This window comes from Parasteatoda tepidariorum, chromosome 8 (assembly GCF_043381705.1).
Source record: "Parasteatoda tepidariorum isolate YZ-2023 chromosome 8, CAS_Ptep_4.0, whole genome shotgun sequence".
Classification (NCBI taxonomy): domain Eukaryota; kingdom Metazoa; phylum Arthropoda; class Arachnida; order Araneae; family Theridiidae; genus Parasteatoda; species Parasteatoda tepidariorum.
The window spans coordinates 87,532,777-87,549,158 of record NC_092211.1 but is presented as its reverse complement, the minus strand read 5'-3'; the positions used below and the strand labels follow the sequence as shown (position 1 = coordinate 87,549,158).

The window sequence follows — 16,382 nt, the reverse complement described above, 5'->3', positions numbered from 1 at the left end:
ATTGGAGACTTAACCCACTAAAAGAAAAAAAATTAAAAATGTGTAAAAAATTTTTAATTTATATTTAAAAAAAATTTAACTTCATCCAAAAACCCTTGAGGGTGCAAGGTTCACCCTCCTACCCAAACTCCTCCGCATTATGATCACAACACATAATATTTTGAGTAAAATACTTGTTAGTTCAAGCTTTAAAATAAATATGCACCTTAATTAGAACAGCAAAGTTAACAATCCATAAAACTGGGGTGCAAAAGAAGAAAAACTATCAAACCTATTAAGAATGCTGTGAATCCAAGAGCATCAGCCACACCATCGACAACATATCCGCTGGTGTTTCTGAGTGAGACGTGTTGCACCATGCCCAGTCGACTTCGTGCCACGATGCCATCTAATGCATCAAACCAACTACGCATTTGGAAGAGGAAAATAGCTACACAATGATAGATGCGGGCATCCATGCACATGCACTTGCCTGCACCAATTGCAAATAGGAGTCCAATGAAGCTCACCATGTTAGGCGTTATGAAGTAGAATATGGAACTGAACTGAGTCACCTGAAATGACATCATTTTTGTAACTACTTTCTCACAAATAGAGTTAACTAAAACTAATTTTTTTTTAAATGTAGGGACTTCAAATTACTTTCAAAATATAGCAACTACACACTATGTTCAAAATGCTTTTGAATAAGAAATTGGCTTCTATTAAACATGAAGAATTATTAAGAAATATTATTCCTGTTTACAGAAGGCAGTATTTTATTCTAAAACATTTTTTTTTTCGAGTTCGTTCATTTATAAATTCAACTTTTAATGCCCTTCTCGACAGCAAATATTTAATTTGAGAAATTATGAAATATTTGCAATTTTGTAAAAGTGTTTAATGCTCCTCTAAGAGATTTTGTGTCCATCAAAATTATGTTCCTTTCCTTTGCATGAGTATACATTCGCATGAGAAAGTGCATCCTAAGTCAGAAATTATCTATTATTCGTAATGGCTAGTTTAAATATTAGTTACATGTGATTCTGAATACGTAATTCTTGCTAACGCTCAGTCGCAGGGGCTTTTTCATTGCATTTAAATTTCTTTTTTTTTTAATAATAGAACTCATTATTAACATTTCAATAAAATGTCATTTAAAACATTAATAAAAGCTTTAAGATGCAACGAAACAGTAACTTATGTGTGAACAAATGATAAAATAAAATATAAATCTGAGACTTCAAACAGAGTTGCTAATAATACGAATAACAATAAAAGATTTTGGTTATTCAAAGCTCGGTCGGAAAGGAAAATATTTATTTAAAAAAAAAAAAACAGCAGTTTAAGTGTCACACACTTGAAGCAAAACGATGATTTTAAACTATTTATATCATCGTGCCTGGATGATACAAATAGTTTAAATATTAATAGTTTGATATTAATAGTTGTTGGAATTATCTTGGCTTTAAAACGGACTAGTAACTTAAACAAAAAAAAATTTAAGTTATTAAACTTTTTTCAAAAATTGTCAATGGGGCGACATTTTACTACCTACACGAAAAGTAATAAAATTACTGCCTCAATTTTTGCAAATTTTTATGAACACAGATAATATGGCATTGGAGCAGTGGTCGGAAAAACTACCCTTTCTTTGCAATTAAGTATTACAATTGCAGTTACCAACTATTTATTTTTAAATGCAGCGATTACAAACTACTTTCGAAATGAAGTCACTACTTCGCTACTTTTAGAAGACAAACTTAACTGGAGAACTACATTTTTAGCAATATTCAAAGTGATTTTGAATTTTAAAAAAATGACCAGGTTAAATATGAGGAGATTTTAGGAATTTTTAATTCATGCACATGAAAAAGTTTTTTCATTCTAAAGCACTTTTCACGAATTCGGTCTTTAAACTTTCAAACTCTTATGCTTTTTCTAATCAGTGATTTAAGAAATGCTAGGAAATTATCAAACATTTGTGATTTCAATGCTTTCTTATATCCTTCAAGAAATAAAGAAAAGTGCAAAAAACGGGAATAACTTTTGATCTAAAGACCGGATCTTCACATTCTATTAAGGGGCAGACCGCAAATATGCTAATAAATTAATGTAGACGATATTTTAAGAAATCAGACATAGAAAAATACTTAAGGCTTCCTGCAAAATCGAATTTTAAGAAAGCCAGATATTTAAAATTCGATTTCTCAAGAACAATTTGACCGATTTCACACTAATTTTTCCGAGCATCAGACCTAGATCTCATTAGCGTTTGTTCACAGAGGCATTCTCATTGTGTACGTTGACGGGCAGGAGAAGGATTTGCACCAATCAGATTCGAAGAATTTTTTGCTCTCGAACTTTTCTTTATTTTACTAACGGTAAAAGTAGTTCCAAGAAATCGCTACAAACTACTGTTTTTTTTTAATCACACTACTCTCTATACTACTTCTTTTAAAAAGTAGAGCACTGCATTACTAACTAGGGAAAAAGTAGCGACAACTTGTAGCGCGCGCAACTTCCGACCACTGCATTGAAGCATTTTTTTAAAAATATTAAAAAATTGTCCCACGAACGCTTTACATTTCTACATAACTGTAGCTTTTCTCCATGTTGAAGTTTTGTGCCATTAACAGAATAAGAGTAGATAGCGCCAACTTGTCCTAAAAGTCATGAGTAACTGTTGCAAACTCCCAGCATTTATGAAAATAGCATATATTATTCGCAAAAAAAAAGAGAGATTTAGCATGACGCCTTTCGAAAAACAACCTTAAGCGTCTAGTGAACGAGTGCCACTCTAAAAGACTTAACATAATTTTTGACCAAATAATACCGTCTAGCGTTGTTTACCGAACTATAAGAAATTTATAGCTCACTGTCACTAAAATTTATATTTCCTTGATAATAACTTACATATTAAATCAATCATTTCGTTTTTTTTTCTCTTTATTTTCTGTTTTTTCTTCTTCAGAAAACAAAACAAAAATAACAGCTAACCTTGTATATCTTCTTACACCTATTACCGAACGACTCACTGTTTCCTGAAACCATTCATATCTTTATTATTCAATTCATCATTATTTATTTTTTGTTCTATCACCTTTTTTTCCTTGATAATCTTAACGTAACTTTTACCAGCATGTCGATAGGTTAGGGGGGAGCAGATTTATATTTAGCAATCATACAAATTTTGTTCACACAAGCAGATGAAGTTCAATCAATCCCATTTGTCAAGACTTTTAAGAATAAGATTTAGTGAGGCTGACAAAAGGAAGATTAATTCAAGTCCTGACACCATTCTTTCATTGCCTTGTGACATCACGTTTCATTTCGTTGGGACACCAGCAAGTGTCGTAGTGTGGGTATCTCGATTATGACATGTTGATGAAACGCGGCATTTGTTTACGTTAGCGACTGTTCTTTCCACTCTATTTCGAGTAAGTCAAGCCGTTAAGTGACACATTCTGAATTTTTTCACAAAGATTCTTTCGCAAAGATTTCAATACTTTCACACTATATCTACACAGACACGAAGCCGTGAGGAACATAAACAAACTTATTATGCATGGAAGTTGCCTGTATTTAATTAACTTAAAAATCTGTGTTTTATTAACATTCTAACTTAAGTAGAGAAACTTAGCTCAACTTTAATACGTCATTTTGCTTATAAAGATTAGCCGGCGCTGACGTCATGGGTCATGTTGAAGTATCAGCAGCCCACAACTCAACTCTATCATAGTTGTGTATTTTGATTTAGATATGTTGATATTCGAATTTCGTTACGCTTCCAAAATTATTTTAAATATCGTAATTAAAGCGTTTTCCTTTTATAAAATTCCTTAGTATTTATTTCGAATCTTTTAACAGGTCACGTGTCTGAGTATGGAAGTGCAAGTACCTACTTGGAATAAAATAACAATGTTTGAATTAATGTTTCATTTTTTTTTATCAACAAAAAATTTATTTTTAATGAGAAAAAAAAAAGAAAATTTCATTTGATCGATAGAATTTAAAAATCTAATTTTTCTCAAAACTGATTTCCGTCCCTAGGACTGAAGAGTGGCATTCATGTATGACGTCATAAATTCGGCTCCCCGAAAAAGGAGGAAATCATTATAACCTCTAAAAAAATCTTACTTCGTTGAAAATATGAGCTGCTGGAGTATGAATGTAATTATTGACAGGGTCCATCATCATGAGTTTAACGGAGAGTCCCGCAAAAGGAGAGAAGAGTTCTGGAACAGTGGCAGGAGTTGTGGGGACAGCAGGGGTGGTCTCACTCAGGACATGGTGAGATATAGTGCGTGTATTTACAAGATAAAAGAGAGCTATGTCCATCCATAGGAAATAGAGAAGAAGAGCACCTATAACGATCACAGTCGCCTTGTTTTCGTAAAGGGAAGCCATTCTGGTTTTGCCAAATCGTTTAGTCTGCAATAAAATATTTAAAAAAAATTATGTTTCATAAGTTCACATTTGTTATCTTGGATCAAATCACAAGTTTTGTATAGATTTTCAGATTCCTCGAAAAACAGAAAATTAAAAAAAAGTATGTGGCGACCGCCACCTATCGTTAAATACTTACACTGCGCTGAAACCGTTTACCAGTTGTCGCGTGCAATCATTATCTAGCCACGCGCTTGCTTTTTATAAAGAAAAACAATTATCGTTCTTTTTCTTGCCATATTTTTACAGCTCTGTTATATTTAATAAAACTTGTTAAGTTTGTTTATTATGTGAATTCGTGTTTATTGATAAGTTAATTCACCTTCTGATCCATACTTACCACTTACTACACGAATTTACAAGTATATAGAGAGCAGAAGAAAAAAAAATGCTTCACTTAATTAATTTCGATCTTAAAGGTTTGAAGGGAGTTGTCTGATTTATCAGCCCTAAGCGTAGGGGGATCCCAAATGTTGCAAATAATTCTTTTTTCATTTTTCCTTAAGAAATGTCTAATAGAGATATGAGTAAACAATAATTTATATAAATATAAGTTCAGATTTACAAATATATCACAATTTATTTGTTATAATTTAAAACAAATTCATAACTAAACATGTAAATTTAGTTTAAAATAACAGTCTTGTTCGAAAAAACTACTCACCAAAATATCAACTCTCTGTTGATCAGGTCATCTCCTGCTTCTAATTTTTATCGCTTGCTTTTATTTTTTTAATTCATCTATTTAGGTGTATAGTTTATTTTATTCATGCTTTAGCTAGCCCGTTATTTTCTTAGTATTTTTACTTTTATTCACGCTTTTGCTAGCCCGATAATTTTTAATATTTTTAGACTTTATAGTCCTCAAAATAAGGGGAGAGGAGACATCGTGTTTTGAGGGTCAATGAGAGAAGTGGTCAAAATAGTTTAGGCAGAAGAGAGATCAAAAGTTTAATCGAAAGTTAAATTTCCCTTTTTGCGTACTTCGCCATATTTTCGGCACTAATGAAGTGAATCAAAAAATTTCGGACACAGAACTTGTTTATCTAAAGGTAATGTAAAAAAAAATTGCATGTTAAGAAAAAGTATTTAAAAAAAGTGTTTTGAATAGAAATAATTTTTTAATAATTATTATTTCTTATTACAAAATTAACTAATGGTCAAAAACAGTCTGAATTATAAGATATACTAGTTTTTACACCAATTTAATCCATGTTACTTAAATGCTATAATCCGAAATTTGAAGGAAATTAGTCAAACAATTCTTGAGAAATAAATTATTTAATAAAAATAAATTNAATATTTCAACTTAATTATTAAGGAACCAGAAAAAATAAAATTTTTTAGTTATAGCAAAAAATTAAAAAAAAAAAAAAAAAAATATTGGCACTATATTATTTGATTAATACTTTGAGGGTTCATTCAATGAATGACTCCGTACTAAATCCGTGGGGGGTATATTCATTCAGAGAAAATAGGTTTTGTGTCTGATATCGTATCTTAAAATATCGCCAGCACAAATTAATTAACATATTTAAGGTTAAGATTGTGCCCCAGTACGTGAATATTCGGTCATCAAAACATTAAAATGTTCACCTTTTTTCTTCGTATTTTTCGTAGTACATAATAGGGGATTACATATAGGACATAATACAAAGATCATCAACAATTAGTTGCAATTATGTTGTTAGTATTTTTTTTTTTTTTACCTTTTGCAATTGAATTATTGCAAATTTTTCAAGATTATCTTTAAAATTTGTCGACCTAATAATATTTCCTACAAAAAACAATATTTAATTTTTTCTAAATTAATTTAATAATAACTAAAATCACGGTAGAACAAAAAAAATTAAGCAAATTATTTGAATGGTTCTCAAGAAATAAAAATCGATTCAGCAATTTAAAGATTAACAATTAAAATTTTTTTTTTGGAGTGGGGGGGGGGAATGGTTTTCTTTTTACTAAATCTATAAAAAGAAAAAAAGAAATATTTTAAAAATCCTGTCAATGAAGAAACTCTCCTTTATTTTTCGATGAAAACATCAATAAATAAATAAAAATTTAAAATGCAGTAAAAAAAAATAATACAAATAAAAAATTTGTCAAAAACTTTCCATATATTAATAATATTATGGTGATAAATATTATGGTATAATTATTATGAATATTATGGTAAAAATGTGGTAAAAACGTCAATTTTTTTACCACATTTTGATAATAAGAATTAATATTATGGTAAAAATGTCAAAATATTTTACTGTCAAAAAAAGTATGCGAATAAATGTTAAAATTTTCATATATTTCTGAAATAATTTGTAATTTTAAAAAATTATTTAAAGAAAAATGGAAATAAAGAAACAGTATATAAAAAATAATAGCAAAAAAAAACAAAAAAAAAACAGCATGTGTAATAACAGGATGAAAAATAAAATATTTCAATACGCGTATTGAAAAAAAATTCTGAAATTCGTCGCTTAAAAAAATGGCTTTAAAAAAATTAAATTAAACAGCGCAAGAAACAACAGCAGACAAACAGTATGCGAAATAAGTAGCATCAATAAAAAAGAAAGTGAAATAACAGAATGGAAAAAATAATTAACATAATCGTTTCACTCGCCGAAAATTTAATATTCTTTACCTCAGAGTATTTATAACTTTCGTAAAAATGCTGAGAGAGAGTGGGCAAAAGTTTTAATAAAATCCAGCGAAATATCTTCATTGATACATAAGCCACCACTTATTATTTTTTTTATTACCAGAGTACCACTACTAACACCAATATTTCAGGATTTTAGACGATAGATTTACATTCCTTAGATCTACAAAAAAATAATTAATTGATTTTATTAAACAGTTCAACAATTACGTACTAGCTCTATTTATGAATTTATTATAATCAACAATTACACACAACTCATCAAAGGTATTAATGTTTTTTAAATTGTAAACAATGAATATCACGTTACTAAACAAAATGGAAAATAATAAAAAAGTTCAAGGTTAGTAATACTGTTATTCCGATAAGATTTTGTTAAAAACAATCGATTGTATCAGTAACTGATTAGTTTGCAAAAATTTGTAAAACATCCTCAAAGACCTTAAAACAAGTTTTATTGTTTTCTCATTTCAGGTAATAAAAAGGCAACAATTTAAAGGGCGCCAATAAATTAAATATGTAAAGTAATATCCTATCGTGTTGTAGTATTAATCAAGACTTTAAAATAATAAAATTTACTCTTCATCGCATCTTTTTACAACTTCTTTTTTTGGTAGAAAAAAAATCCATACCTCTATAAATCACAGGTAATAAGTTTTCTTAGCGGGTAATAAACTGTGACCTTTTAAATTAAGTATTAATGTGACATGAAAATTAGGCGAAAAGTCGTATTTTAAAATGATCACTTCTCTGAAACAATTCGGCCATTTTTTTTTTTTTTTTTTTTTTCCATTTTACTTTACACAGTTTTAAATGGTGTAAAAATTTGTATACCTTACAATTCAATTTTTTTCGATCATTATCATATAAAATAATAAATACTTGTTATAAAACTTTTTCACGTTGAATTATTTTTGAATAAACGAACAAAAAAATTTTGATTCACTTCATTTCGTACAAATTCAATTGATTCAATTTCGTACAAATTCAATTGATTCTATTTCGTACAAATTCAATTGATTCTTTTGAATCAATTTCGTACAAATTCAATTGATTCTTTTGATTCAATTTCGTACAAATTCAATTGATTCTTTTGATTCGTACAAAAAAATTTTGATTCACTTCAGAACTTCCCGAGAAATGACTAAATACGCAAAAAGTGAAATTAACATTAAGGGGCCCAAACCTTTGACCGCTATCCTGACTAAACTAATCCTTCCTATTTTAATGATTAAAAATTCAAATCCGTCGAACGAAAGATATTAATTCAGAAACAAAACAAAAAAAGGTTTTTATGTCTGATTTCGTAATTAAGATTGGCACTTAGAGCATGAAAATCCAGTCATTGGTACAAAAGTCAAGCTATTCAGGAGGTTGCATCTTTTTTCCCCCTCACTGTAACGCTATTATTATGAATGTATGAAAAACTAATCATTAGATTAAAAGTTATAGCAAGAGCGATTTTGTTTTACTCTCATTCCTGTTTTGCACACTTTACAATAGCTTTTAATAATAAATGTAAAGGACCGTGATTAAGGGATTGTCTAGGGCTGTTAAAAAACAGTTCAATCCCAGAGTTCATTCATGCTGATGAAATTTTAAAATAGGAACAATTTGAAGTATTCTATATTATAACAATACAACACACATTTATTATAATTGCAATTATGTGCATATTTAATGTTACATAATACAGTCGAACTCGTTTATAACGAGCTCGGATTTAACGAGAACTCGGATTTACCGAGGGAAACGAGAATTTTTGATTGGATCAATGTTAAGTCTATGGAACAGAAGCAGTCGCTTTTAACGAGCAAGACCCGGTTAAGACCGAGCAATATTTTTCTGTCTTGCAATCTTTTTTCTCATCTTTCTAGTCTTTCTGTCTTATCTTTTTTTCAAAATGATAAAGAAATGCGAGTGAAGGGGGTTAGTTGTCATTAAATTAAGAAAAGTATTTAATTAAATTAATTAATGTAATTAAAGTAAGTAAGTATTAATTAAATNCAATCATTTGTCCTCCAAGCCCCCCCCCCCCCTCTTCTGGTTGCACGCCTGTCTTAAGGCCTAGTTTAGTACGAGCACTCGGATTTAACGAGTACATGTTACGGTCCCTTTGTGCTCGTTATAAACGAGTTCGACTGTAGTATCTATGCAATAAATATTTTAAAAGACCAAAAAAATTTCAGGGTGTAACAACAAATTTAAAAATACAGCGAATATGTTTCGCCTCACCAAAAGCCGCAAAAACAAGTCTTAAGTCCAGTAAATTTCTAAAAGTTCTAGAGAAAATAAGAAAAAAAACTAACCTTTGAGGCATGGGGGAAACTTGGCAGAGGGGAGTATACAGGCGCATAATTAACATTTCGAAGTTTTAACCAGCCTGCCATTCTGCAGTTTTCTAAAGAAACAAGTGTTGTCCGAATTTTCAGCCACATATTCGTTGTTCAAAGGTTAACTCGGGATGAAACGATAACGAAATTTGAAATCCAGATAGTAAACACGGTCAGTTAGTAACATATTGACTTCGCTCTCTGTTTTTGAAGAAATGATTTCTTTGAGAAGAAATACCCAGGATTAAAAGTGCTCCGTGAAAACTAAAGTTACTTTTAATTCGTTAACTGCTGGAAAATAATTTTATTTAAATCCAGCTACTGAATTGAATACTTAATTGAAATAGGGGTGGAAAAATCAATTTCTGAGATAGTTTCGTGGGAATTTCTCATGATTTATTTTCAATGGATATGATATGAAAAATCCCTGCAACAAAAATGTAATAAATTGAAAAATAGTGTTATTTAATTTTCGGTCTAGCAAAAGTGCAGTTTCTATACAATTACGATTTATTTAAATACAAATAAACTCTTAACTTTAAAAAAAAAGGATAATAATAATTATCGCTTAGTTATGGAAACACAATAAAGGAATGAAACACGAAAATTAATAAAAGAAAGTTCACGATTTATTTATTTATTTTTTTTAAAGACCAATTCAAGAGAAATATAAACACACAATAACAGTGATAATTATTATTATTTATTTTGTCTGTTTGAGAATTGGTCTTTACTTCTAGAAAAAGTAATATTTTTCTTAATAACGTGAAGTGCTTCTTACTCACAGTTTTCTAGGGAAAAAATTATTTTATAATAGCTTTACCAAAAAAAGGTGCATTGATTTTAAAGGAACATTAACATGGTAAACTTCACACTACACTTTTACATTTACGGTAACATTTCACGGTACAACAGTAAATATTCATTGCCGTCTAAACCCCCTTGTAAATTGAAAATAATCAGATCTATTAAAAAAAATTATAAATTTAAAATTATAACATGTAAGCATACAAGTTCTAAATACGTATATTGTGAAAATATAAACATGGGTGAAATTTGAATAGAATGAAAAATGTCGCGATCCTTATACCTAGTAGTATTTAGTTTGTGTTGCATTAGATATGCACAATGAAATGGCAACGGTCTAATCATCCCGGAGAATGATCCAAAGCTATTCTTATACCCAAACAAAAATAAGCAATACTAATTGGATGGGACAGGTCTAAAATTGCCCGAAATAAGCTTATATAATATTTTAATAACCCCTAAATCTAGGGGTGAAATTTCTCAACACTCCATTTGCGATCAAATATGTAAGGCTGGCCAGTAAGATTCCTTTTTTAAAATGTTGATAGGTTGATTACGATTTTTATAAAATTCAACAATTTATTGAATAAATTAGAAAATGATATGCAGTTATAAGAAGCATAGAAAACCATCGTCGGAAACGCCTTCGTTCGCCTAAGTGTTGTTGTACAAGATGGATTGGGCGTGGTGGTCAGTCTTTTGTCTCTTTGCTTCTTGTATCTATAATATTACTTTCCAATGGCATTTCTGACTAAAATTTCAATTCCGAATTGTGGTGCCCCCTACTTCCTTTTAAAGATTGTCCCAATAATCCTGGGACACCCTATATATGCACTTAGATTGTTGTGCCTCAGTAAATGTTTTGATACCAAGTGACAGTATTTTTAGTCTTTTAAAACAAACAATTCTGAGACACTCGATTACCACCTCAGAAACCACGTTTGGAGTTTTAAGTTTCTGCATTCTATTATAGTTTAGGTTACCAAAAAATTTTTCATACTTCATCTTTTAAGATTTAAAAAATGGTTCACATTTTTCAGGAATGTTAAATTGTGTATAGTAAAGATTTTAGCCCTGGTAGTATCTTTAAAACTGAAACTTCAAGGCATGCCTTATTCTATTCACAAGATTTATGGACATTGGATATCCTTTATGCAAATTGATAAAGTTTATCAAAATCAAATGTATTTTTTTATGGCACACTAAGTTCTAAGCATACATTAGTGAACAATGAATAGATACAATTCGCCAAACAACAAATTTGTTAAAGTTAAATGCACTTTATTCTGGTGCACTGAATTCTATATTCTAAACACGAATTAGTGAACAATGAATATGAGGATACAATTTTTCCAACAACAAGTTTGTCAAATGTATTTTATTCTGGCACACTAGGATCTATGTTCTAAGCACGCATTAGTAAACAATGTATATATAGAATTTGTTAAACAACAGATTTTCCGTAATGTCAATCTGCACTTCATTCTAGTGTACTGAGTTCTATGCTCTAAACATACATTAATGAGCATTGAACAACCAAATTGTGGATAAAATTTGCCAATTGTACTTAAGTCTGATGCATTAAATTCTATGTTCTAAACAAACATATATTAGTGAACAATGAATATGTAGACATAATTTGTCAAACAACAAACTTGGCGAAGTCAAATGACTTTATTTTGGCACTTTGAATTCTAAGTTCTAACCGTACTTTAAAGAACTATGAATATGCATATGCCATGTCAAACAATAAATTTGTCAAAATTAAATATACTTTCTAAACATCGATTAGTGAACTATGAATATATAATTAAAGTTTGTCAAACAACAGATATGTCTTAAAAGCAGATTTGTCGCAAAGGCAATTATACTTTATTGTGGTGCATTGAATTCCATGTTCCAAACATATATACATTAGTGAGCAAAAAATATGATAAAAAAGTAATTTAGTGCTAAAACAAACAAAAATATTATTAAAACAAAGTACTACTAACTTTGAAAATACGAAAACAGAATTCTAAAAAAGTAGTGCACATAAAAAGAAAACAGACGGCGAAGGAGCTTTAAAAAAATAACAGAAATAGCTATAATAATTTACGTTGGAAACAATGACACAATGCATGGCATATTTTTAACATCTACGCATAAAGTGTTCTGTTTTTAAAAAAAAACTGTAAAGCGCTTAGAACAATACAATGAATAATTCATAACAATAACACTTTTATAACCAAATGTTTATTTTTGTATATTTTGCTCAAATAAAGCAACAAACCGTGCCGAAATGCATACATTTGTAAAATTACACAAATGCATATTAACTTGAGTTAGAATGGATATAAAAAGTAAACAATTACAAGCGAATAATAAATTTTCAAAACAAAACTTATCTCTCACGGCAGATGATCATTGGAATATTTTATTTTTTGCTTATTAGTAACTGTGTTTATATACAAACAAAAACAACTGTTGACAACGAAATTAGAATTGATATATAATTTTTAGATGCTGACTGGCATGTTTTTACCAGATTCTTTATCGTTGAACAACAGTTCTGGAAATAACTGTTATTCTCATTGCAATAAATATTTGAGGTAAAATTTTATCGAACGTCGTCATATTGTTGCGACGGCAAAAATAAAAAAAGAAAATTGCATATTTCATTGGCAAATCAGATGTATCAGTAAAGCTGATATATCAGCCGAATTTGATAATTATTACTTTACCTTTGAGTTGTATTGATTTTATATGTTATCGCTAAAGTGTAGAAATCAGTTAGCTATTCTATTAATTATCCAGCAAATGTTGAGATTAACTAGGATCATTCGTTACAATTTATAAAATTTATTTCTTAAATTACCTAAGTAATCTGCAAACTACCTAGATCAGAGGTTCCCAGTCAGAAAACAGCTAGTTATTCTACAGATTATCCAGCTAATGCGGAGATTAACTAGGATGATCCGTTACAGTTTGTAATATATTCCGTTAAAATAAAAACGAAAAAAAATGAAAATAGACATTGTTGAATTGGGATTGTTGCATCTGCATTGTTGAATTGGGTTTCTATTATTCGATGCGAAATACTAAGCCAATTTTTAATAAATGCACATCTTTTTCATAATTTATTTATTATGTTGTTATTTTTAAAAAAAAAAGTTTTAAATTTTCCTTATAATTAAATAATTTCACAAAACAATGGAAACATTAAATAAATAATGGATTATTAATTGGATATAACTTTAATTATAGGTTTCAAATATCACAACTGGTCAAAAAAAATATATTCTAACTCTCAAAAGTTCCAATTCTTAGTTGAACATGCGTAGTCCTTAACTCAAAATTGGGTCAGCTGTTTAACTAGTTATAAAATATGTTCTTTTCAGATCGCTATTGCAAATTAATTGACTGCCCATTAATATAGTTAAATAAGAGAACAGTTTATGAACCAATTATGCATATAAAATAATTTTTCATTGCATCGTGTAATTTAGTTAACAAAAACTAGCGGTTATCGGAATCATAGCGGTCTGAACAGGCGAAGAGAGCTGCGATCAGAAAAGAACTGAGGGTTTGGCGAACCAAAACGAAGAGAGGGGATAATAGAATTAAAAAAAAACAAAACTGTAAAACATTTTTTAAAAAAATTGGGAATTAATTAAAACTAAAAAAAAAAAAAGCAGTGAGCTCAGGTATCGAAGCGATCTGAAAGTAGTTGTGCCAGTAGTTTGACAGGCACCAATGATAATACAATTAATTGACTTCGATGACTACGATGTAGTTGATTTCGATGCTCTACTGAGAACCGTGTCAGTACGATCAGTGCTCAGCGCGACTTGAAGAGTCTGAATCCAATGAGATTTGATGTTTGCTTTAAGTACAAACACACAACTAAATTGAGATATGTTAATGGGTAGTATATTCACTTCAAAAGACAATTACTTTTAATCCCAAAAAAACATATACATCAGAATAAATAATTACATTATAATACAGCTTAAAAAACATGAAATAAAGATCATAATTCTGACGTATGGTCTGATAATAATTTAATAATAATATTATAAGATAATAAATAAATAAATTTAATTAACCTAATATAAATTAGGCTCTAAATGATCGGATTTACAAGGAAAAAGACGATATTTCTCAGCCACGAAAACGCACTTTCCCTGAAAAAACGCTGTTTTCGACGGTTTTCAGTTTTTTAGACCCTCAACATTGGAGGAGAAGAGATTTGGTCTTCACAATTCTGAAAAATATGGTCCCGATAGTTTAGACAAGATTAAGTTTAATGTCGTGCAATAAAAAAATCCATGTAATGAGCGAAAAAAAAATTTAAAATTGAGATTTTTATATATTTCGCTACCTTGTACAATATACTACAAAATGAAAAAAAAGGCGATTTTTTAAGAAAAAATCATTTTACTGAAATTATATATTTTCGTTGATAGTATTAGCTAAAGCCCTGCATGCTTAGATAAAGCTGCGCCAGTCTTTTCTTGGCGACTTTTGTGCTGGTTTTGATTTTAATTGGCTGCCGCTGATCACATGGGTAAACTGCCGACATTTTGTTGACTGGCTTGAAAGGCGAAGATCTGTTATTTTTATTTTCGCTTTTCTTTTAACTTTTAGTGTTTCATACTTTTAAATTTATAATGACATTTTGGTGATTCAAATAAACCAAATTTAGGCTTCAAATTATATCGTTTACTTATTGGAGGTCGGAATAAAAAAAAGACGGAAAATATGTCTGCATAGAATTGGCAGAGATAAATGGAATCCAAACGATAACAACAGAGTGCAAAAGGGTAAGTTTGAAATTTATTTATTCATTTGTTACAAATTTTACATATTATTTATTAACTGTGTAGAGCAAATAATTTGAACTCTTAGTTTCTTTATTTTTTTAAATATTTCATACATTATAATAAAGTTTTGCGACAGTGCAAAATAAGTTTGTTACATTTAATATCCGGAATTTGAATAAGAATCCTCAGAATATTTATAAATTTTTGAATAAATCAGAACTCATCTATTTTGTTACTAAAAGTGACAAAGCTCCCATCTACTAATTATTGACCGTTTTATCACATGTCTTAATTTCAAAGCATATAAAAACTGATATTATTTTAATTATATCTAACTATATTTAACCCTTTGAATCTCACAAAAGAAACCCACTTCAGAAAATTTCAAAGAGTTTAGAAAAAAAAATTTAGCATATTATGAAATACAAAATGAGAAAGTAACTTATAGATAAGGTATTATTTTCATGGAATGAAAAAAAAATATGTAATTTCAAAAGGAAAAAAAAAGAATTAAAAGAAAAAAAATAGTAAATATTTAAGTTATCTTTAACAATACGAAAACATTAATCAATAAAAAGTCACGAGAAACTCAGTATTTCTACACTGAAAGCAATAATATTAATAATGCTAAAAAATAAACGTTTCATACCTGCCATATTGAAAAAAAATAATTCTAGACGAAAGTCTAAACAATATAATAAATAACAACTCATTGTATATTATAATTATTATACAACATTATAAATAATACAACGAATAAAATTTTAATGCCGAATATCTATGAATAATATTAACAATGATAAATAAAGTTTCATACCTACATAACGAAGAAAGAAACTTTATATAAGAGTTTAAATAATATGCTAAAATAAATGTAATACAAATTATAAATAATGCGGAAGATAACATTTCAATGCTTAACATAAATATTTAACAATATTAATTAAAATTAAAATTAACAATTTAAAGAAAATCCTATTACACAAACCCCTAACGAACAGGAAAAGAGGTAGACCCAGGCTGAGATGGCTAGATTTAGTTGAGACTGATTTCCTTACTCTAAAGGAGAAAAACTGGCGAACAAGTGTCAAAAGTAGAGAGAAGTGGATTCGAATTCAAAGGAAGGCACTGGCCCACCCTGGGCTGTCTAGCCAAATATGATGATGATGATGAATTAAAATGAGGAATAACGTTTTATTTCTGCATATTGAAGAAAGAAACAGAATACAATAGTTTAAAATATTATATTAAATATATTAAATTTCATTATCCAATATAAATATTATACAATAAATAATATTTATACTATACAAAGTGTAACGTAAACGTTATACAATGACATTAGAAAATAAC

The 16,382-nt window shown here is 29.1% G+C and overlaps 1 protein-coding gene across 6 annotated transcripts in view; it reads right to left on the bottom strand.

Moving 5' to 3' along the window:
- Positions 1 to 16,382, bottom strand: part of LOC107443179 (Ceramide phosphoethanolamine synthase) — a 79,579-nt gene that overhangs the window by 12,725 nt on the left and 50,472 nt on the right. For 4 of the 6 annotated variants that reach the window (XM_016056966.4, XM_016056967.4, XM_016056963.4 and 1 more), the window contains 2 exons: positions 4,120 to 4,413; positions 272 to 554 (listed from right to left, as the gene is read on the bottom strand). In XM_016056966.4, the coding sequence (XP_015912452.1) occupies positions 272 to 554; positions 4,120 to 4,389 (553 nt within the window). In that variant the 5' untranslated portion in view covers positions 4,390 to 4,413. Of the gene's footprint in view, positions 1 to 271; positions 555 to 4,119; positions 4,414 to 7,066; positions 7,327 to 9,393; positions 9,546 to 16,382 lie in introns of those variants that run through there. The other 2 variants (XM_016056962.4, XM_016056964.4) reach the window with 2 other exon arrangements.